The sequence below is a fragment of the Protomyctophum parallelum genome (assembly GCF_964188405.1).
Source record: "Protomyctophum parallelum genome assembly, chromosome: 7".
In the NCBI taxonomy this organism is placed as follows: Eukaryota; Metazoa; Chordata; class Actinopteri; order Myctophiformes; family Myctophidae; genus Protomyctophum; species Protomyctophum parallelum.
Window position 1 is genome coordinate 14,919,361 of NC_139705.1, and position 24,729 is coordinate 14,944,089.

Below are 24,729 nucleotides of genomic sequence, written 5' to 3' on the forward strand. Positions count from 1 at the left end.
TCCTCCCGCACACGCCTTATCCTACATACACACACGCACGCACGCACACACGCACGCACACACGCGCCACAGACACACACACACACACCACACGATCCACTCCTCACTGTGTGGACGCTGTGTCGGTCCTGCTTCGCTCATGTCAGAATGCTGGCAGCTAGCTGTGAAGTTGCTTTTTCTTTTGTCGTCCCGTTTTGCTTGTGTGATTTCTCACTGTGATACACATGATGATAATGATGATGGCTTGTGTCGTGTTCGTTCTGTTGTGGAATACTCAACCATTTGACCCATTCTGGTCGGGAACCCCTTTTGGTGTTTTACCCCTTCAGACCGGGGAACCCATTTTGGGGTTCTGTACAGTATGTACAGTATTCAAAAATGTTAAAAAGAAAATGATGCTGCTATATAAAAAGTTTTTCAGAAAACTTAGGTCAGGATTTAGAGGTGTTTTTAGAATTGGCCTCAGGCCTAAATGGGTTTCTCTTTTCTGGGTGAAACGTCCAATAGCCTATTACTGCAGGGGTCAGGCCAATGACCCCCTTGCCTAGAGGGAGATCAAGAAGGGACCCCGACTACATACTATATAACAATGTAACGCAGATTTAACTTTTATCAGACACTAGTGTAGTGTACTGTAAATTAATGTTGTTTTATCAATTTAATATGATCGATCCATTTTACCACTTAAACCCTCAATACTTAGGAAACTTGACCTACTGTATGTACTACTGTAAAACAGCAGGTCTAAACATTGCTATTTTTTGCGAATGTTCTCCCCAGAACATAGGACACTATGGTTCAAGTTGAAGACCTATGGTCTACTGTATATGCAAACATGTTCAGATGCCTATATATAATGGATTTGCTGTGTTTTATGAACTAATCCTATGCCCGTCGGGCACTGGCATACTTGGAAATGGTGCAATCTGGGAACAATGACAATTGGAATACATATCCCACCCTAGATGCAATAGCCGTTATTTTAACTAAGCTTAATTCTCTTCAGAATATGCATTTTGAGGGCATCTCTGATGTTCCATTTATACAGAAAACTGACTGTGAAAAGTGGACTGATTAAGTATGATTTCCTGTTTTTTATATAGAAGTGTACTATATTTGTACGTCGCTAAATGTTCTGATGAATTGAAAATGGTGGACCCTGTTGTAAACTAGTGTAATGCTTTATCAGCGTGTTGTCCACAGTAACAGTGTTTGTATAATGAGTTGTGCTTTCATACCCATTCTGCAAACTGTTAAATACTTCAATCAATCAATCAATCAAATGGCAGGTGAGCTGAGGCGGATCTCTATTATGGTAACATTAATGACGGTAGCATCCTCAGCGGAGCAAATAGCCCGTCCCATTAGGCAGCTGGCGGGCCGTATGTCTGACACTGCACAGTTAGGGTGACAGCCTGCCTGGCAGATAGACACCGGAGCAAATCAGCACCACCGTGCAGGAATATACGCTGCATTGTCAGGCTGCAGCCGTGCAGCGGTGAGTAGCGGCGTGACCGGCGTCATCCGCAATGTGTTGTTCACGCACCGCCAGTCAGTCCACCGTCTCTTGCAAAGGGCTGGTGACTTTTCTTTTCTTTTTCTTTTTTACGGTTTCATAAATTTTCATTCCTTTTTCTTTTTTTCTTTTAGGTTTTATGACCTCAATTACACCCACACAACCTGAACTTTGAACATTCAGTGGATTTTCTGTGGGCTGTAGTTTTCTCTGTGTGTTCTGAAGCCTTTTCAGCTGCAATGAAAACAGGCAAAATGCCCTCAACAGTGACATCTGCTGGCAAAAGACTATTACATCAGTCCACAGGAAAATCTGAGCTCTTGTTTGAGCCAGAAAACCCCAGACCACAGAAAATCTACTGAATGTTAAAAGTTCAGTTTTTTTGGGTGCAATTGAGCTCAGAAAACATTTTTTTCTTTTTATTTATGTCACAATCCCTTTATTGTTTTCTGACCTCAATAAGTATAGGCTCAAACAAGTGCTCTGTTATGCCTGCGGACAGTGATGTTACAGTCCCCAAATTCAGATGGGCGGTGTAGAAAATTCCCTTATAGCTACATCCATTTGCCTTATTTTTGTGCAGGCCCTTTCAGCCATCTAGTCATTCTTTTAGGACCCAGTTTATTTTGGTTCAGGCTTCTGCATGGGCACTCTGTTTCATCAGGACCCCAGTATCAAAGCTGTGTCACTGGCTGCGTCCGAATTCATTCCCTATGCCCCATATAGTGCACTACTTTGGCGTTCCGCCATTTTGTTGTAGTGTCCGAATGTGTAGTGAGCATTTTTGCACCCTAACATAGTGGACTGAAGTATCCCACAATGCACCGGGAATTGTAGGGAGCATCCGATGGTCACTACAAAAACACCGCGAAGCAAATCTGCCCCATAATGCATTGCTCAAGCTCGCGCTTGAGCGCACATGCACGCGTTTGCGCACGTGCGCTGCTTCTGCATGCATGCGCTCATTGCGCTCCAACTCAGAAGAGGCAGAAGTTGAACCAGCGAAAGAACTCAACACAAATGTACTTTTTAAACTTTCGTTTTCCCTTCCCTGGCGGATCTCGAAGCTACAGATCTCGAGACAAATGATCTGTGCATTTATTTGAAATTGTTTTATTGTATTTATAATAAATTACTCATTTGCAATAGTATTACTGATCCATTGTATCACCCAGGCCCAGCGCATGACGTTAGGAGAGGAATCAGTTGCTTGCTGTAGAATATATTTGTGAGATTCTTTATCACAAACGTAGGCTAAATGCATGCATGTGAGACACATTAATTGTGTCCGAACATATGTTTTATTAATATTCATTAATTCCTGCCATGAAAAAATATGCTATCTAACATTATTTCATTGAATTGCGATAAATACATTAAAACTTCATTATGTAGGCAGTCATTTATTGGACTGCTGTTTCTGTTAACACCAAACGTCCGTATTATTATTGTGAGCAGAGCTTGTAGATCGGCTAGTACTCGATACAAGCTCACAACACGGACGTCGTCGCGTTGCTTATAGATCGACTAACCTAATGGGGATTTCATGCAAATAAAATGTACATGAACCCGCGGACCTACAGCGCCCTCTACCGATATTGACGTCAGAGTCGGTGCTCCCCATACAGGGAGTATTGTCCGAAATCATCACTATAGAGTCCACTAGAGTCTGGATCCCCGTATGGGGGGTAGGGAGTAGGGAACAACCCTAGCAATTCGGATGCAGCCACTGTCTACTGGGCAGGTCACATGCCGTAGCTCTACAGACTAACAGGAGGACCAGAATGTGTTCTTGAGGAAGCATGTTACATTATTGATGTATTTTGTAAAGGTTCATGGTAAAATAATTACTACACATACTGCCTAAAAGATCGTTTTTTGTTAAGCTAATTACCACTCTATGTTGCTAATATTACAGTAGCTTCCTGGTTCCCTGCTACTTACTGTCCAAAGATCGTTTTTGCTAAGCTAATTACCATGCTAAAGTTTCTAATTAGCTTTCTAATGTCCTTATTTCATGAGGCCTTGTTTAAGCTAACGTTATTTGCATATGTCTGTAATTCTTTAGTATGTGTTTCAGTGTGCTAAAGTTACATTAGCCATATCCTGTTACCTACACTAGAGCCTCTATTGTTCACACCCAACTGTATTCATTTAATTTCCCACATCTTGCATTTCTGTCACTATTTCAGATACCATTCATTTATGATCTACCCTGCATGTCTGTCAACAACAAATACAATCTATAATGCCACAGTCACTGTCATCCTTGAGCCTAAGCTCCCTGACCAGAGCCCTGTGGTGGGCATATAGCATCATAACCCCCTAAGCATAAACAAGCCTACATCATCCCCAAGGCTACTATTTTTTACAGGCGGTCTTAGGACTTTGTCATGACGTACGTTCCTGCACTGTTCAAACCAGTTTGAACGGTATGACAGGTTAGACGTTGGGTAGTCGTGATCAAATCATGTATTAACATTCAGCCCAGGCTTCATTCTGCTCTACAACAAGTTGATTTTCTTTTGTCGTTTCCTTATATCCAGGTATTATTAAAACAACCATGCTGGTTGTACACAAACGCTACAGTCGTGAGACGACAGAGCAAGCTTGTCTGTGTCAGACGTCTTTTCTGACAGGCAGACAGAACGCAGATATCGACAAACAGATGGACGGGTCTGTTAAAAAACTTGTGCACAGGTCCTGGAAGTGAATGTCATGGACATCAGTGTTTTGGTCGCTACACGGGACACCACGGCATTCCACTAGTCATTTTTTAGAATGCGTGGATTCATGAGCCAAGTAAACAGGAACCCCAAATGGCTGCTTTGCATAATAACAGGTTTACAAGCTAAGTGAGTGTGCAAATGCATCCTCAGTGAGGATTCCTCACACATATACACGATAAGCAAGGATTTTGGCTTCAGTAGGGCTGGTGCCACTGCCACACCATCGAGGCAGAGAGACACGCTGTGAGCTTGTAGATCTGCTATGTTCAGAGCGCAACCAAACATAAAATGACTTGTCTTTTAGTTTTACTGGATCTCTTCTCCACTAATCCTTCCCTAACATTTTAGTCTAGTTTTTATTTGTGTTCCGGGGAGGAAAAATATATAAGGAAGTTAGCTGGGCAAAACAAGGTTGACTGAGTTAACTGAGAGACAGCACATTCTGATATGATTAGCCTTGGGCTAGCCACCCTATTGTTGAAGGGCGCTAACCCCTCCTATGTCCTAGGTTTGTGTAAACAAACCGCCGTAGTCTGAAAACCCACCTCTTCAGACTCCATCTTAGCCCGTAGCACTTTCCCTAGCCTCGACGACCTTACAGGCATATGCATAGGCTCATCTTACAGTATGTAACTTAGATAGCATTTTATGTAGACATAATGGAGGCTCTGTTCCATTCTGGTCAAGCAGAGTCAGGGTGCTCATATTGTGGATGTTGGCTCACTGGAAACACTGCTACACCAGTGAGTCTCAAATACATGTCCTTGAGTGGGTTCCAAATGGCCCCATAGGGGGGTGTAACAGGGTCCATTTGGTTCCATTTTTACACTCAGATTGTTATGAAACTCTTTTTTTTTTAAATTCAAAGTACATGATACCGTAACTAACCCACAACCTAATTCCCAAAAGCAATTTACAATTTAGACAATTTACAATTGAATACTTCTCTGTCGGCGACAATTATTCGAAAGATCAGCAGAGCCTCTGAGAAATAGTACACAACCATCACAAACACTGCCGGGGCCCTGCAAAGAAAAAAAGCTAAACAAAAAAAACATTAGGCCTATGGATCATACATTTCACCTGTAAAAAGAGTAAAGACAACAAAGAAAAGCTCAGTGCATAGAAAGGGTGTCGCGCTGCTGAGCTTGTAGATCGGCGATTTTCAGTCTGTGAAACTGACAGTTATGACCTGGCTCTTAAGCCATAACAAAAGGAGAAAGACACGGCTGTTTAAAAGTGCACAAAACTATATTTATTTACAATATAAATTAAATCAAACGTGAATCAAACAATACTAATGTGGGGTGTGTTGATCAGTAGATCAGTAGTGTAAGTGTGTGGCAAATGTAGTGTGGGGTGTTGAATGGTCTGACATGGAAGGAGAGGGAGACTGAGTGTGGCCACACCCAGCCTCTTATAGTGCACCCTGGGAACACTGGCCAGGGCAACTCATTGCAAGTCAGCAGAACCTGTGGGAAGCACAAGACTATGCCTACATAACAAACCATACTACTAGGCCAAATACAGGTGCTGTGACAGACACCCAATTGTCAGTACATTTAGTCTTAGTTTTCATCATCAGAGCTTAGTTTTTATTTAGTTTTTATTTAGTTTTTGTCAGTGAAAAAAGGTAGTCAACTTTAGTGGACAAAATCAACACTGTCCTTTCCTTTGTTGTATGCTTATCCTTTCCTCCACTCAAAGAGAGAAATGAGGACCATGGCTCCGTCTGGGGTTCAGTTTAGCACCATTAGGAAGCCGGTAATGGCTGATCTTCTCCTCGCTAATCACCTGTTAATTAATGTAATTTCCTAGAGCAGCTGCGCAAATCAGATTTTTCCACAATGGGTAAACGTGATGTGTATTAACGTGCATGACTGTGCACACACACACACATATTCACATGTGCTGTGTGATAGGGGCGCAACAGCTAATCAAACTAACCAGTTTAATTGATTATTAAAAAAATAATAACTTTTAATTTCATGAAATCGATCCCTATCTTGGTGGGAATGACATTATAGGCAAAGCATGTTCAAAACATAAAAGGAAATAGAAGGTAATATGCACATGCATAAAGTGAGTGGCAAAGTGATTTTAAAGGTATTTTTAATGTTTTAGATTGTTATTAGAGAAAGTAAAAGATGAGTGTTCATTTTTGAGTGGTGCAACCACTCCCTTACAGAGCTATGTGTGTGGCTATGTGTGGGTGCCTGGCTAAAGCATGGTTGTTTTTCACCACCTGTGCACAACCTAACACACACGCACATACTAACTGTATAGGATGATGATTTCCTTGGTTGAAAAAAAAAAAAGTTGTCCTTTATCGTACTTGAATGCGATCAGATTGGACTTTTCTGTTTGGATGTATTGGCTGTCAAGGCCAGAAAGTAGTTTCTTTGCCACACAGTAGGTGTTCCCGCATAACTTCCGGGTATGATGATGATGTCACACGCATACCCTCTATTGTTCATCAAAAAGATATGTGTGAAAAAGATTATTATTTATCGAAAAAGCAATCGATAGAAAACTAATCGAGAGTCTCAGCCCTGAGTGCTTACCAACAGTCCATGCGTTGAAGAAGGTCCCTGTGAGCGTTTATAGACTGGTGATATACGATCCAATTGTCCAGAGGCTGGAAATAGACGCTGTATTTCTGATGAGGCCTCTGTTCCTCCTTTGTCCCGTCCTTTGATCGATCCCCGTCTCCAGCAGCAAGAAGACTGAGCGTCATCGTTACAACATGTGTGTTTACGTGTGCCCATTCCATGTCTAACAATCAACTCAAGCTATCAACTTTATTTATTGTCACGTCACTGGTTTACGGATTGTTGTTTTTTTGCACGAGCTCCATCATGTGTTTTTTTTTCAGAAAGGGAGAAGAAATGGGGAAGGGAGACGGAGAGCAGAGAGAAAAATCAAACATTAAAAGGGCCTTATAAAGCATGAGGTCAGTCCATTAATTGGATTAGCTGCAGCTGTGTTGCTCACATGAATTTAAACAGCTGTTTGTGTTATCAGTACAGTAAATAAGCACGCTGAGCACCGTTACAGTGAGGCAACATGATTCATGTTTTTAATACATTTTCAGCACAAATAAAATCATCCACCTGCGTGAACGGAGGAGGATGTGAAATAATCTCAATCTTGGACCGTTTTTCAAGTGTGTGTGTGTGTGTGTGTGTGTGTGTGTGTGTGTGTGTGTGTGTGTGTGTGTGTGTGTGTGTGTGTGTGTGTGTGTGTGTGTGTGCGCGCAGTAACATCTGTCTGTGATATAAGGTCAGCAGCCATCTCTGTGCTCTGGTCTGTGTGCAGCAGAGTGGACGCCTCTCTGTCATTACCTATAATGACTGCACGGTGCCAGGCTGAGAGCTATAGTGTCTGGCTGCCTGGGAGGGAAGTATTGTGTGGAACAGAACCATGCCTTATTCGCTCCATTAGCTGCTTCGAAAGGGTGGTTCACCTCAAAACCTGTGTGTTGATTCCTTAACCAGGGTTCATCAATCTGTCCGTGCATGGATACATGCGCCTGTGGCACAAGACTTGGTCTAGTCTGTCTGTGGCAAACTTTACATGTTCTGTTTTTACAGATTTATTTATTTTTATCATAAGACACAATTACTGAACGTCAAGTCTCTAGGTTTTCTTCAGAATATGTATGACACTTATTTACTATGAAACCATGGCATTAGGAGTTCAACTATATGGGTGCTTCTCAAATGTTTTATTTGTAAGGATCCCCTTAACACTCAGAGTGAACAAATCGAACCATTTGTACACTCTCAGAGTTACAAACCTATTGGTTTGTGGTTGGAGTGGCCAACTTTGTGTGAACCTAGAAGGCAGTCTCTCTCTCTCTCTCTCTCTCTCTCTCTCTCTCTCTCTCTCTCTCCTATCCCTGAAAAAGCATGCAAAGCATCGAGCTTTCATCTCTTAATAGATAGCAACTCCAGATTTGAAATGTCGTAATTATTCCGTCGGCCTTTTAGGATGAAGGAAAAGATGCCCATCCCGGACGATGACTTTGCCTCTGGATAAGCTTAAGGACGATCACTTTGCCTCTGGATAAGCTTAAAGTGCACCAGATGCCCATCCCGGACCATCACTTTGCCTCTAGATAAGCTTAAAGTGCACCAGATGCCCATCCCGGACCATCACTTTGCCTCTGGATAAGCTTAAAGTGCACCAGATGCCCATCCCGGACCATCACTTTGCCTCTGGATAAGCTTAAAGTGCACCAGATGCCCATCCCGGACCATCACTTTGCCTCTGGATAAGCTTAAGGACCATCACTTTGCCTCTGGATAAGCATAAAGTGACGATCACTTTGCCTCTGGATAAGCATAAAGTGACGATCACTTTGCCTCTGGATAAGCATAAAGTGACGATCACTTTGCCTCTGGATAAGCATAAAGTGACGATCACTTTGCCTCTGGATAAGCATAAAGTGACGATCACTTTGCCTCTAGATAAGCTTAAAGTGACGATCACTTTGCCTCTGGATAAGCATAAAGTGACGATCACTTTGCCTCTAGATAAGCTTAAAGTGCACCAGATGCCCATCCCGGACCATCACTTTGCCTCTGGATAAGCTTAAAGTGCACCAGATGCCCATCCCGGACCATCACTTTGCCTCTGGATAAGCTTAAAGTGCACCAGATTCCGCACAAAGCTCTCTTGGATTGATTATGTCTTAAAGTTGGATAATGTACATAAAACATGCGGAGGGTCCTCCTCCTGATGCGGATGATTTGAACTTGTGGATGTGTTAACGCACGCACGCGCGCACACACACACACACACACACACACACACACACACACACACACACACACACACACACACACACACACACACACACACACACATACAACCACACACACACACAACCGCTGGATGGGCATGCTTCACTACTACTGAACAATGACTCTTAACCTAATTTCAACGTATAACTCTCTTTCTCTGTCTGTCTCTGCATTTCTGTTTCTGTCTCTGTATCTCTATCTATGTCTCTATCTATGTATCTGTCTCTCTCTCTCTCTCTCTCTCTCTCTCTCTCTCTCTCTCTCTCTGTGTCTCTCTCTCATCGTTATGACAGCAGGACCCAGGTCTTGGTCCTGTCCTGATGACCACTGTAGCGATGCCAGTGTTCAGCACAAAGAATAAGACAGTAAGTTTGTTTCCTACAATTTATTAAGATCATTATGTCCAATGATTAGAAAAAAACAAAGAATCTAAAAAAAATACAAAATAAATAAATAATACAAATTAAAACATTTTCGTTGTGACATCCTGCTGTGTGTTTGACAGAGAAACCGTGGCATCTTGCTTGGCGTGGTCGGCACAGATGTTCCCGTCTCGGAGCTGCTCAAAACTATTCCTAAATACAAGGTAACGCACGCATGCGATTTTATAGCACTTTTCCAAGTGCTCAAAGCGCTTTACAATGGTTCATTCATTCATAAATTGGGAGGTGAAGCGGCGAACAGTCGACGCCAGCGTCCTCACTTCCCACATTCACACACCAATGGTGGCGAGCTCACACCGACCAACTCATTGGAGGCAATGTAGGGTTCAGTGTCTACCCACAAGATATGCTATTTTTAAGCCGTGAAATGTGTGCAAATCTTTGAATACAGTATTTTTCTTTTAAAGCAAACCTTTTTATCTAAAATCTTTGCTCCCTCAGGTCCCTGCATGGAACAAAACAAATTCAGATGGGGTTTGGCAGCCAAATACATAATTTTTGGGGTTCCTTGACATGAAAAGGTTTGAGCGCCACTGACTGTCTTGTCAGTGCATTTTTCTAGAAAACTGTTTTACGATTTAGAAGGTTTTTTTTTTTAAATCGGCCTCAGGTCTTACTGGGATAACAGTGTGTCAATCCAGCTCCGCCTCCAACACCGCACTGCAAACTGAATGCCGAGCGCTCACAGTTTGCCCAAATAAATTGACGGCGCATCTTCTTTGGTACACAAAGTTTTCACTCTGATTATATACAGCCCCTACACGCCTGAAGGCCAATAATGACAGGAAAATTAATTATTTTGTGTGTTGTAGAGACAAACGCATTCAGACGAAGTCCGCCATACCCTCCTCTCCTTCACTGCAGGCCCGTCATTCAATCACAGATCTGGGTGTCTAACCCATTGAGACCTGATTCTACAAATGTCTTCTAAATCATGACAGCTTTCTGAAAGATCTTTGTGTCCATATCAGCGGTGCTTTCATATATATCAACGACCAGGGACCCCCCAGAAGCAAAGATATGAGTTTAAAACGTTTGCGGGGAAAGAACATATATTCAAAGATTTGCACTAATTTTCTCGATTTTTCTAAAGCTAAAGTTTAATGGTTAAAGTGTGTAATTTTAAGCTTAAAGCTAAGGTGACACAGACGCGTTCCAGGTCTTAATAAACTAAATAATATGAGGGTTGTCTGTTTGGACGTGACATTTTGAAAGAGCGGTTATTTCCCCGCCCCCCACGGGGATGAAAGAAAGATGTACTCCGTCCCGTTTTTGCTTTTGTGCGGCATTCAAAATAGCTTTGTGTTGAAGGACGGATTCTGGCGGCGCAAATTACAAAGGACTTGATTAGACTTTGGATACATATTCATACGTGTCATGTACTCATTTTTGTGTGTGTGTGCGTGTGCGTGCGTGTCTGAATGCATGTGTGTGTATCTTTCTCCTTAGCTGGGCATTCATGGCTATGCCTTCGCCATCACCAACAATGGCTACATCCTCACTCACCCAGACCTGCGGCCACTTGTGAGTATATTGAGTCCAGCAGGCATGCAGCATGGTCTCTCTGTCACACACTGTAATGAGCCAGCAGCCTTGTGTTGTGTTGTGTTGTGTACTGTCTGTCTGTGTATCCATTTATTTTCAATTACCGGTCTCGCAACAGGGCACATTGAGATGCAGATTGGCCTTGCAAAATAGGTGTGTTATGGTGGGGAGTCTGAATGTTCGCGTGCGTGCGTGCGTGCATGCATGCGTGCGCGTGTGCAGTGGTGGAAACAGTACTCACGTTTCTTACTTAAGTAAAAGTATCGATACTGCAATATAGAAATGCTGCCCCGTTACAAGCTCACAACACGTATTAGATCATCTATTTTTCTGCTTTAAATTCCCCAACCTTGTTTTCATAAAATGATCGTCCTAAATGCTGACGTCCTAGTATCGTGATACAAATGCGTGTGTGTGTGTGTGTGTGCGTGCATGTTACAGTAGCTGGTCGTATGTTGATGAGCAGACAGTGTTCAAGTCCTCTGCTGTGCTGTGGATTGCCAGAGATGATGCAGCCTCTGAATGGACTGTGATTAACCCATTCTGACCTGAGATCAGATTCATACGAGGTTTCCACTGGACACACACTGGTCTGATTAACTCTGTCACACACTTCTCTACAGAGAGCATGAGAGAGAAAGAGACAGGCAGGCAGGCAGGCGGGCAGTCAGGCAGGCACTGGGCAGGCAGGCAGTTTAATTGCGGTCTAATTAACACTCCGAGCGGCCAAACGGAGGTCTCCGTCCTATCAAATAGTTACGCTCAGAGCCTCGAACGGAGATTAATCAAAAGACGGGCTTGGAGTGTCGATTGGGCAACGTCCGATGTCATGTCCGGTTGGGACGTCATCCAAAGTGGTCCCCCTCCATTTTAATGGATGGGATGAAAAATCTTAAAACGTGAATAACTCTTAGAAGTAATCATACCCCTTGTTGTTGTCGATCCTTTCAGGGGTGTTTTGGCTACATCTAGCTATTTCTAGCTACTTCCAAGATGGCGCGGAGCAACCTTGAATTAAGCTCTGAAGCTGCAAATCGCTGGGCGCATTGATTTAATGGTTCCAAATACCCCCGGGCGTTCAGAGTGTTAAAGATGGTAATGAACAGTTTTTTCACAGCCAATGAATAAGGAAAACTGTCCTCACTGACAGTGAGGGCACGCATGCACGCACGCAAGCACGCACACATGCACACGCAGCTCTATTTCATGTATATTTAATGGTGGTATCAAACAGCCAGTGAATGGGGGCTGATGGCAGGTTGATCATGTCCACTTAACCTCAGCAATATTGAAGAGCAGATTGATGGGACCTTAATGCTGACCTTTTGAGTGATGTGACAGGTCAATAAAGAAACGCATGCGCGCACACACGCACGCACACAGACCTGTACTGTATGAACAGTAAGCATGTACTGTATGTCCGAGCACGGAAAGCTGCAACACGGTAACTCTGTCATTTCCTGACCGGGCTGCCCCCAAGGGGGTGTTCCTGGGGGTCTGGATGTTGTGGGGACCCCCCGGGGACCCCCACATGGTACAGTTGCACCGCTCACTTCAGATCTTTTCCTTACATACCCATAATCTCGTGCTTTCCTTACATACAGTACTGTACCATAATCTGGTCCTTTCCTTACATACTGTACCATAATCTGGTCATTTCCTTTGTGGGGACAAAATAACTATCCTTGGCCAAGTAGCACTACAGTACATGACTTCACCCTTAAATTCAAGTGACAAATATATAAACCACAGTGAATTCACAGTTAATTATCACCATTCACAAGTATTACATTTTTTATTACATTTTTTATTTTATTTTTAGTAACACCACTATTTGTGTAGATAACATCCATTTTCAGTCACAATGTAAACTCCCCTGTCAAGTGATATGTTCCAATTACCTTCCCCTCCCTATTAAAGGAACACTGGAGTCATGTGTGAGTATTTTAGAAGGATCACCAAACACAGGAAGTGATGTATGTGTTTAGTGATGAGCTTTGGACTGTTAAACCCATACATATGTATGTTTGAACCGAGCTATTGTCTAAGTAATTGAAAATGTATATGAAAAGATTACAGTAGGTAAAATAAAATTCAAACTTGGTTGAAAGATGTGAAAACAAATACCCCAAATACACGTACCGTAGCTAGCATACGACGTAGCATTCAAATTGTCTGATGCTGACCATGTGAGACTGAAAATATATAAGTGAGGCCTGGGCCGGTTTAGCGGTTCAGGCACTTTGGCTGGTAATCCAGCATGACATTGTGTTGCGGGTTCGAGTCCCGTCCCCGACGAACTTTACTGTGTGTCTTTTCCCCATCTATCTCCCCGTTTCCTGTCTACCTTACTGTAATCTATCAATAAAGGCCAAAAAAAACCCAAAAATATCTTACAAAATATATATATATATAAGTGGTAAAGGCAGTCTGTCTTTACCACACTACACTTTAAGATTATATCTTAAATAAGATCATCTAATCACAGTACTCGCCTACATGGAAGAGTTTGAATGTGTGCAATTTGCTGCATCATTAATTAACCTCTTGCACTTAATCAGTGATGGATCAGATGAATTATTGATCCCTTGTGTTTGTTTAATCTGAAAATGAACAGTTTTGGACATATGAGGTTTCCACCTGACAGAGACAATATTCACCTATGTCTCTCTCTCTCTCTCTCTCTCTCTCTCTCTATCTCTCTGTCTCTCTGTCTCTCTGTGTGTGTGTGTGTGTGTGTCTAGTACGCTGTTGGGAAGAAACGAAGGAAACCAAACTACAGCAGTTCCAGTGTGGACCTGTCTGAGGTGGAATGGGAGGATAGAGATGACACGGTATTTGTATACATATAGTACTACTGTATATTTGCACATATCTGTCATAAGGATATAAAACACAAGCTGGAGAGCTTGGCAGCTCATTTCCTATGTGATGCTTTGGGCGTTGTCATATGTCTCTTTCCCACTTCAATAACTAAGGGAACCTGTGTGTGTGTGTGTGTGTGTGTGTGTGTGTGTGTGTGTGTGTGTGTGTGTGTGTGTGTGTGTGTGTGTGTATGTGTGTGCGCGCGCGCGCCTCTGTTTGTTTGTTTGTGTGTGTGTGTGCACATTCAGCTGAGGAACGCCATGGTCAACAGAAAGACGGGGCTGTTCTCCATGGAGGTGAGGAAGACCGTGGATAAAGGGGTGAGTGAGGAGCCAAGGACATGTGTGCGCACACACACACACACACACACACACACACACACACACACACACACATGCACACTCACACACACACACACACACAGGCACACACACACGTACATGTTCCAGTCATTTTGCCTAATAGCGGTACCAGAAGTAAACAGTCAGCAGGGAGGCAGTCACTGTGCCAGGAGCCTCTTTTAACCCTGCAGAGCACACACGGACGCACACACACACACACACACACACACGCACACGCACACGGAATTATGGAATTCCGTTAAAGTGTGTGCGTGTGTGTGTTTCTCCTTATCGCCACCAAACACATGTTGCTGAATCTGGGAGGAAAAAACACCCCAATGATTCTCTTTACTATAGCAGTCTGTTAGAGAGAGGGGTGGGGGGAGTAGAGCGAGAGGTAGAGAGAGACAGACAGAGAGTGAGAGGTAGGTGTGTGTGTGTGTGTGTGTGTGTGTGTGTGTGTGTGTGTGTGTGTGTGTGTGTCCTTGTTACACACTTGGACATCTTGCATTTTCACAGCTTAGTGATCAGCATTCTACCTCGGGATGATTATTGAGCATGTCATGTGCACACACACATGCGCACGTGTAACGCACTCACGCACACACGCACGCACACACGCACAGCTTGTCGATCTACAGTATATCCTCATGACAGATGGTCAGATATACTACTGATGCATTCTGACTGCTCCACTAGATGGAGCCAGATGGCAGCAAATCTGCTGCTGCACTCTTGTTCCCATGGATTAATCCATTTTGGCCTGACCTCGAATGAAAAAGAATCTTCTAAATCCTCCAGTTTTCTGAGATAAATATTTTCACGATTTTTCTAAAATAGCAGACCTACAAGCTCGTAGCACGCCACTCGGTGGCGCGCTACGAGCTTGTAGATCTGCTATTTTTCAATAGCTAAACTATAACATAATGTTTAAAACACCAAAAGGGGTTCCCGCCCAAAATGGATTAAAGTTCTCAGTCGCAAAGACTGATTTGTAATTTCAGTCATTCGGATTGCATGGAAGCCATGCAGCATGTTTGTCTCGTACTTGTATGGAAGCATTCTGCGCAGAGATGAGCTTTTTTCGGTTATTTGAAGGTTGGGGCATTTGAAGTTGTCAAACTAGTAAAATGTTCAGCAGCATCTTAGATACAGTCTTAGTAGTCTCATATATTTCTTTTAAAAGCACGAAGGCAGCACTTTACTTAGAACAGCATGAACAATATTAGTCTACTGAAACATAATTTCAAGGTTTCAAGCTTGTACTTTGTTACATCTTGTGTACACTACAGGTACATAAGAGTTAAGCTTATTCTTGTTTGGCTTCCTTCAGACAATGCAGCAGTAAATATATAATATAACATCAAACAGCAAACACAGCAAGCAAACAAAAAGTAGAACAAGAGTTTATGATATGTGCATGTTTACCTTGTCGTAGCAAAGTCAATTGAATTCCTTTGTGAACAACTTCACAGTAGGCTATGTTCCATAAATATACAACAAAAAAAGCCGGGGCAGCGGCTCAGAACCTCTGAACAGCACTCAGCGGGTCAATGGAGACCCAATTGGTCTCCAGTTCCAACGCCGATGTTGCATATTTTCCCCCTGGGGTGTAAGAGGTTAATAGTGCTAGAGGAGGGCGAAGGTACGGGCTAGTGTTTTCCTTTTTCCTGATACGATCTGGTTCTTATCAGTTCCTTTATGTATCTGATTGTTGGGGGAACGAAGCTCTTTTGCATTCCAGTGGCTTTGAGACTTCGAAACCGCTTCCCATGCGGCAGTATCTCAAACAGACTACTGTGTGTGTGTGTGCGTGTGCGTGTGTGCGTGTGCGTGTGTGTGTGTGTGAGACAGAAACGGGTGCTGGTTCTCCATAATGACTACTATTACACCGACATCAAGGGGACCCCTTTCAGGTAAGTTCAGTGGTGGACAAAGTACTCATATATTTTACTTAATAAGTAAAAGTATCAATACCGCAATGTAGGAATACAAGTCCAGAATTAAAGAGTAAATGTACTAAAATATTTGCATCAAAATGTACTTAAAGTACCAAAAGTAGAAAATACTAATTATGCAGAATGTCCCATTTCATGTTTTCAAATGTCTAAAATAGCTGATGTGAGCTTGTTGATCGGCTATTTTCAAAAGGCCAAAATATATATAATGTAGCGCTGAAGTGGTTATTGTATGTTTGGTAATAATATTCAATCTACAAAGTAACTATAGTAACTAGTGTTTTCAAATAAATGCAGTGGAGTAAAAGTACAATATTTTAATGGGTAAAAGTAATTGAAATTGGAAATACTCAAGTACAAATACCTCAAAATTGTACTTAAATTGTAAGTAAATGTACTTTACACCACTGTCCATGTGTTCAGTGTAGTGGTGGCTCTGTATTAACCCATTCAGGACGGGAACCGCTTTTGGTGTTTTAAGCAGTAGGCCTATTTGTTATACTTGAAAAATCATGGAAATGTGGTGCAAATCATATATTTTTTCAGATCGAATGTTTTTAGCTCAAATCTGTGCTTCTGGGGGGTCCCTGTAACAACATCTTTTCAGATGGGGGTCGACGGCCAATTACATATAATTTTTGGGGTCCTTGACATGAAATTGTTTGAAAACTGATTCAGAAACATAGGTTTTTCTGTGCTGATTTGGAAGAATCTGGTCTAAGGTTAACTGTTACTCCATGTGTTCAGTCTAGGGGTGGCTCTCTCCAGAGGCCATGGCAAGTTCTTCTTCAGAGGAAACGTCACAGTGGAGGAAGGTAGGAACCCCACTCCCTAAGTCTAATTCACTCTCTTTACTTTAAACCACCCAATACCCAAAGACTCTTTCAGAGGAAACGTCACAGTGGAGGAAGGTAGGAACCCCACTCCCTAAGTCTAATTCACTCTCTTTAGTTTAAACGTCACAGTGGAGGAAGGTAGGAACCCCACTCCCTAAGTCTAATTCACTCTCTTTACTTTAAACCACCCAATACCCAAAGATTCTTTCCATGGCGGGTACATTAACACCCTGCTTGATCACACTACTACAGCGTCACACACAAACGCATCAGAAGTAGCAGATCCACAAGCTCGAAACACTGCATGAAGTGGCGCGGTTTGAGCTTGTAGATCTGCTACTTTTGCTGTTTTTGAGGGGCGCTAGCCACTTTTATATACAGGTTTAATGTTTGTTTTTAGTCCAATGTTTGTTTTAAAGACGCCATTGACAATGAAGGGAAAATGTATGTTCTCTTTATTGTTAATGGCATTTAATGTTTGTGTTGGCACAGTTTGATTTACATCAACATTACAACATGACTTTATTAGCGCCTCTCACTTCACATGGGTGTGATTTTTAAATTTGAATCAAGAAAAGTAACAGTCTGTCTGTCTGTCTCTCATTGTAAAGTAACAGTCTGTATGTCTGTCTGTCTGTCTCTCATTGTAAAGTAACAGTCTGTCTGTCTGTCTGTCTCTCATTGTAAAGTACCTGTCTGTCTGTCTGTCTGTCTCTTATTGCGTCTCTTAATAATTTTGTGGTTTTCGCTCGTGTTTCCTCTATCGCTGTGTATCTGAAGCGATATCTGTACTGAACAGCGGGATAAGCCACAATTGCACAGAAACCTAAATATTGCTTTAGTGGCTGTTACAGTCGTGTGTCTGCGCTTGTCTGCAACTCGACTGTGGTGTGTGTGTGTGTGTGTGTGTGTGTGTGTGTGTGTGTGTGTGTGTGTGTGTGTGTGTGTGTGTGTTTCCTTCCGTGTCTGTCTATTTTCATGAGCAGACTCATGGATGTTAATATTCATGCGGCGGAGTTCGCGTGTGTGTGTGCGTGTGTGCGTGTATGCGGCTAAACACGTCCATCATGTGGAGCTCTCTGAGCATGACTTGGCTCTTCCTGATCTCATCAGCCTGTCAAAGCCACTCAGGACACACATTTTTCACTCTTATGCTTGTCGTGTGTGTGTATTCACAACTCTGTGTGTCTGTGTGTGTGCACGCAGGTGTGTGTGTGTTCGGCGAGCACATACCCTTATTATTATGAGTTCATATTCAGTGCTTTATACTTAATTCTGTTCAACCACTTGAACTCCACCGTCCATTATCCTGGCGGGGAGACATTTGCTCAAAGAATTACGCTTTGTGAGCTTGTAGATCTGCAATTTTTTGTTAACTGAACTGAATAAGAACTATAGACAAAATGTCAGTAGTTTAGTTGGTGGTTCATCTGTAACTGAGTACATTTTTTATTACAAAATACTTACCTTTTCAATTCTGCAACACAAAGAAACTAAAACTACGGTGAATCACTAAAACGAATTAAAACTATTGGCATTTTAAATTTTTTTTTATACAAACTAGCAAATGCGCTCTGAAAACGATGTAAAACTAACTGAATTAGGAAAAAAAATCTAAACGAACTATAATAGATTGCATTTTTATAGCACTTTATAAGCACTCAAAGCGCTTTACACTGGTCCATTCATTCATGCATCGGGGGGTGAAGCGGCGAACAGTCAACGCCAGCGTCCTCACTTCCCACATTCACACACCAATGGTGACAAGCTCCCACCGACCGACTCAATGGAGGCAATGTGGGGTTCGGTTGTCTTGCCCGAGGACACTTCGACATGTGGACAGGAGGAGTCGGGATTCGAACCGCCGAACCACGGATCATTGGACGACCTGCTCTACCTCCTGACCCACAGCCGCCCCTAACTGAAATGAAAATTCCCAAACTATTATAACCTTGGTTGCAATTCAAGTGGGATTCCTCTCAAAGACTACAGGGGTTTAACTGATTTAAGTGTTATTTATCCTGTCCATTAGGTCTGCATGACTTGGAACACCCTGACGTAGAGTTGGCAGATGAATGGTAAGAGAATCTATGTGTCCGTACTGAAAATAATATTATAGCCTAGTGATGCATGGTCACTCAATCAGGAGACCTTTCTTGAACGCACTGGTATCCTAATCATCATTCCCTAATAATATTCTGGGCCCAATCATAAAATGGCTTGAAAAAACTTTGAGCCAGCAGAATAGTGATGATACAGCATTTGGTTTTGTGTGTGTTTGTGAAAGAGAGATTTTGCCGTGATGGTCATGAAGTGTGGGTCATGACCCAAAGAATGAGATTGCGGATTCAAGCAGCCAAAATGAGCTTTCTCAGAAGGGTGGCCGGCCTCTCCCTTAGAGATGGGTGAGAAGTTCAGTCATAACCACTGCTCCTTGACTTGGAAATGAGCTAGCTTAGCTGTAGCCCCATATGTGCCCTCTCCCTACGCTCATTCTGTAGCTCCGAGATGAGGTCACACACTGGGCCCCTCCCACCGCGTTTCATCGGCCAAGAAAATCCAACTAGAGATTTGAACCGAGCCTTTACGTATTTTGTCAGTCGCTTCCATGTTTATCAAGGAAGTTGAAAAGCTTTAGCACCTCCCCGGCGCCTCCCCTGGTCGAAAAATTCCAACTGACTTCAGTTCACTCGACATGCACGTGCACACGCACACTTCTTTGATAAACATGGAAGCGACTGACAAAATACGGGACGTAAAGGCTCGGTTCAAATCTCTAGTTGGATTTTCTTGGCCGATGTTAAGGTTGAATTAGTGTAAACCCATTCTGGCCCTACACGTTTTGGATTCATTGTGGGGTAAGGATAAGAAATGTGTTTTGCGGAAACTTGCGCCGTTTCTGAAACGTGGTGGGAGGGGCCCAGTGTGTGACATCATCTCGTAGCTACAGAATGAGCGTAGGGAGAGGGCACATATGGGGCTAGCTTTGCTGGTTCTGGCATCTAGTACGGAGGGATGCCTCCCAAGCGTCTCCCTAGGGAGGTCCTCACTGCACGAGTGCACTTCCCACTGTGAAGAGACCAGTGTTTTTGGCAGCAAATTTCTGTTTTAGTGATAGTCTTTGGACTGAAACTTTATTTAGTTTTAGTCATATTTTAGTCACCTGGAATGTTTTAGTGTTAGCCTAAGTCGACTAAGTGTCATGCGATTTTAGTCGACTAAATCTACAGTTGATTTAGTCGACTAAAATGTATTTTGGCGGGCCTTGATGCCGTTGTAATGACAGATTTTAAACTTGCTAAAAAATTGCCGATCTACAAGCTCACAACGTGTCTCACTGCGATGCGTTGTGAGCTTGTAGAACTGCTATTTTCAGTATGCAAAAAAGTGTAAAATGACTTATACTGGATCTCTTGTCCACTAGTCCCTTCCTAACATTTGAGTCTAGTTATTATTTCTCAACGAAATTGTCAATACATTTAGTCTTAGTTTTAGTCATCATAGCTTAGTTTTCATTTAGTTTCCATTCAGTTTTCGCCAGTGAAAAAAGGTAGTCGACGAACATTTTAAGTATTAGTCGTTGGAACTGTTACCCCGCGACCTGATTCCGGATAAGCAGTTGGAGATGGATTGAGGGATGGATGGATGGTCTGGTGTGTGCGATCTTCTGTGTATCCGCTCTTTCTTGGTAATTTTGGTGCTCTTGCGACTATACACGGCAGTAACCCACTTAATACACAGATCACAGTACGATTTTAATCAATGATTTGACCCATAATATAGATTGTTATAATGATTGCTTCCTCCTCCAAAGCCACATGAACAGAGTCAGAACACGGATGTGTTATTGAAAACGGTTAACAATCAACACAAAGCACAAATGTTAATAATGAATGATAACTATGGTAATATGGTTACAGAGAATGACTCGTTTGTCCCTTTCGTTCTGTCTTTCTTTCTTTGTGTCACGCTGCAGGACGTACTGCAACACAGACGAGCACGCCGAGCACCGCTACCTGACCCAGATAGAAGCCATCAAACTCTACCTCAGCGGACACGAACCTCACCTACAATGTTAGTCTATCTATTATTACATTTGGGGGAATTCCACACCCACACATTCAGTGCCCATGGACCGAACAACTTCATACACCATGACGTGTGCAGAGTATGCGGGAGTGCCGATCACGCCCTTGCTTTGTCGCCGCGATACGTCACTGTCCTTGACCTCTCCGTTTTCAAACCAAGGCTGTTTGACTACTGGCCAATCACAAGAGCCTTTGTGTGTCTCACTCGAACACACAGTATCCACTGCGACACATACAGTACAGTACACGACACATGAGGTTCTAGATGTACAGTACACCATGACCCTCACCTACAATGTTAGTCTAGACACGTGGTTCACATAGTCACAGCAGCTATTCCAAAGTTATGATGTCTTGACTTACAGAACACTAACAATACAACCAAGCGTTGCCATATAGACTGTCACCACATGTCTGAAGTGTTGCGCAACGCACTCGCTGACATCTCATCAACAGCTCGTTGTCATCAAGTGCCCGTCTGTGTGTGAGCGATGAGTGCGAAAAAATATATACTGAAAATATCTATTTTTAAATGCACCACGTCTGTGTGTGTGTCTGTAACTCAGAAACCGTTCGCCCCACCGACAGGCAGGCGTTTTCTGTCCACACACGTTCCACACCCCCACAGGGATTGCAGTGCCCGGTGTCGAGTACGCCGGATAGCCGGTTGTCCAGAACCAGCACAAAAGCCTCTGCCCGGGGCTCTGGACCTGATCACCCCTATTTCGCCATATATGGAGCTGGCCTGTTCTGACATCATTCTGACATATGCATAGACTCCATATTTGGGCATGTCTGACAAAGAACTCCCTATATGGTCATAAAAGGGACACAGACATAATAACTGGGTGGGGCATCCATTTCCAACTAGCATCGTTCCAAGTAGGCCGCTAGTACTTTTAGTAGTAGGTTTAGGCTAGTAGGTTTTTTTTCCACCCGACAAAGACAATAGTTTGGGTTATTTAATCAGTTTTAGTTTAACTGCATGTCTCTCTGGGTGTGTAGGTGACAAGGAGCTGATCCAGGAGGTCTTGTTTGATGCTGTGGTCACGGCTCCTCTGGAGGCCTACTGGACCAGTCTGGTACTCAACAAGTCCGAGTAAGTTCTCCTCATCGCTTAGTTCTCCTTTGGCTTAACCGAATCTATGCCAATTTTGGGATTCGTGCTTGCAATCTCCTTTGCCAAAACCAGAGATCTTGGGTTTGTTTAATGTAATTTAATACAGAATTAATAGCATTTTATTCACCACTTTTAGCATCCGGTGGCTCCCATGGTGTGTCATCGAATATCCAAAATCTCCATGTGCACGCGCACGCACGCAATCTAAAGCATTTTAGGGCTCAGATTGAGATAAAGGACCGTGTGTAGAGCCTAATAAAACATTAATTAGAGGTCACGCTATGCATGTTAATAGTTCGAGTGGCAGATCATGGCCATGAGCGAGCCTGGCGCGACAATAGAGGGCAATCACTTCCTGCTCTTCTTTGCTTATGTTGCACATTTTTCTGGCACTGGCCTGACGTTACCGCCTATGGTAACGCGATGGAATGTGTTATCTCGTCAAGATTTATCGTCATCTCACTCCACGTCTCAGACCGCCAATGACGAGATTCTCGTCATGATAGAGGGCGCTCTACCGCAGCCTGTGAATGATCCTAGGATCAACGAAGAAGAAGTGTGCACCCAGAAATGTTCAGCCAGGCGGCTAATGTAAATACCCTGCTAAACTATGGATTTCAAATGCAAAGAAGAAGATTTGAGGGAAACAGAGTGTTTAATAATGGAGGCTTGTGTATTTGTCATGCTGGTTGTTGTGAACTGCTCTATGTTGTCATGCTGTCCAGGAACTCTGATAAGGGGGTGGAGATCGCATACCTGGGAACCAGAACCGGCCTGTCTAGAATCAACCTCTTTGTGGTGCCTGACCAGATCACCAATAAGTAAGTTGTGTGTGTGTGTGTGTGTGTGTGTGTGTGTGTGTGTGTGTGTGTGTGTGTGTGTGTGTGTGTGTGTGTGTGTGTGTGTTAAAGCTCAGATTTATACTTGTACGCCAGTATCGCACACCAAAAACGTCACAATGTGAGCTTGTAGATCAGCTATTTTCAGTGTGCGATACCACATGCAACAACGCAGAAAGCTCCTAACAGACCTAATTTCATTTGGGGTCCATTTGGTTTGTACATTCTCAGAGTTATGGAGGTCCAGTTGAGAACCTCTAGTACTAGTTGGACTCATATGCCAACATGTCGTAGTAAATCAGTGTCATACATATTCTGAAGGAAAGAGACTTGACATTCAGTAAGTGGGTCTTATGATAAAAATAACTTTGACATTATAATGGCGTGTAAAACATCAAATCAAACATTTGACAAGGACAAGGCTTTGTCACGGACACATTTTGTCTGTGTGTTCAGACTTTATGATGACCCCATAGGTCTCGGTGTACGTGTGCATGTGTGAAATGTACCCATTCTGCAAACTGTTAATACATATTTCAATCAATCAATCAATCAATCAATCAATCAATCAATCAATCAATCAATCAATCAATGTGTGAGCTCCTTCCTTGTGGATGGTTACCATGTGTTTCCTGTCTGCTTCAAGAGACTTCCTGACAGCTGAAGACAAAGAGGGCGTGTTCAACGCTGACCACTTCCCCCTGTGGTACAAGAGGGCCGCGGAGCAGGTCCCCGGAACCTTCGTCTACTCACTGCCCTTCAACACAGGTTGGTACATACCTGTGTTGGTGTTTTAAGCATTATGTATACTTTAGCTATTGAAAATTGTGAAAATGAGTGCAAACCTTTGATATTCTTTCACAGCGAACGTTTTTAACCAAAATCTTTGCGATCTGGGAGGTCCCTGAAACAACATATTTTGAGATGGGGGTCCACGGCCAATTATATACATATTTTGGGATCCTTAACATGAAATTGTTTGAAAACCACTGATATAGAAACAGATTTTTTTCATTTTGTAGAATCTGGTATCAGTCCTAAATGGGTTAATATGTTACTGTATATGAACCTGCAACACATGTTGGTATCTCCCCAACCTGTGTATGTACAGTATATGAAACTTCAAAACAGGCTGGTACATAACATATCTCCCCAACGTGTATATGCATATGAACCTTCGTCTACTCACTTCAATTCCCTATTCACAGCTATACCTACAGTATACTTTACATACATACAGTATACAGCTATAACTATATACATACAACAATACAATGTACTGTATGTATATAACCTTCAACACAGGTTGGTACATACCTCCCTACTTATGAACCTTACTCTACTCACATGCCCTTCAACACAGGTTGGTATCTCACCAACATGTGAATGTATATGGGCACGGTCCCAATCTCAAAAAAATTGTGCCAGCTAGGGACCCAAGAAAAAATGTAATAGCAAATCTACAAGCACTTTGTGTACTTGTAGACCAGCTAATTTGAATGTCCAAATTACCCCCTCGAACGACCCCCCCAGACCACACTTTGAGAACCACTGACCTAAGGGGCAAACTTTTGTGTGATAGGAATATTAGTTTTTTAATTGGAAATGCATACCATGTATCATGAATCCTTTATATTATTA

The 24,729-nt window shown here is 42.8% G+C and overlaps 1 protein-coding gene across 1 annotated transcript in view; it reads left to right on the plus strand.

The window, feature by feature from the left end:
* The window catches only part of cacna2d3a (calcium channel, voltage-dependent, alpha 2/delta subunit 3a), a gene marked incomplete at both ends in the record, with an annotated part of 288,788 nt that overhangs the window by 161,888 nt on the left and 102,171 nt on the right, over positions 1-24,729 (plus strand). The window contains 13 exon segments of the mRNA XM_083769683.1: positions 9,347-9,418; positions 9,559-9,639; positions 10,946-11,020; positions 13,786-13,875; positions 14,155-14,226; positions 16,102-16,163; positions 16,953-17,020; positions 19,074-19,119; positions 21,018-21,115; positions 22,135-22,228; positions 22,975-23,070; positions 23,735-23,858; position 23,860. Of these exon segments, the coding sequence (XP_083625809.1) occupies positions 9,347-9,418; positions 9,559-9,639; positions 10,946-11,020; positions 13,786-13,875; positions 14,155-14,226; positions 16,102-16,163; positions 16,953-17,020; positions 19,074-19,119; positions 21,018-21,115; positions 22,135-22,228; positions 22,975-23,070; positions 23,735-23,858; position 23,860 (979 nt within the window).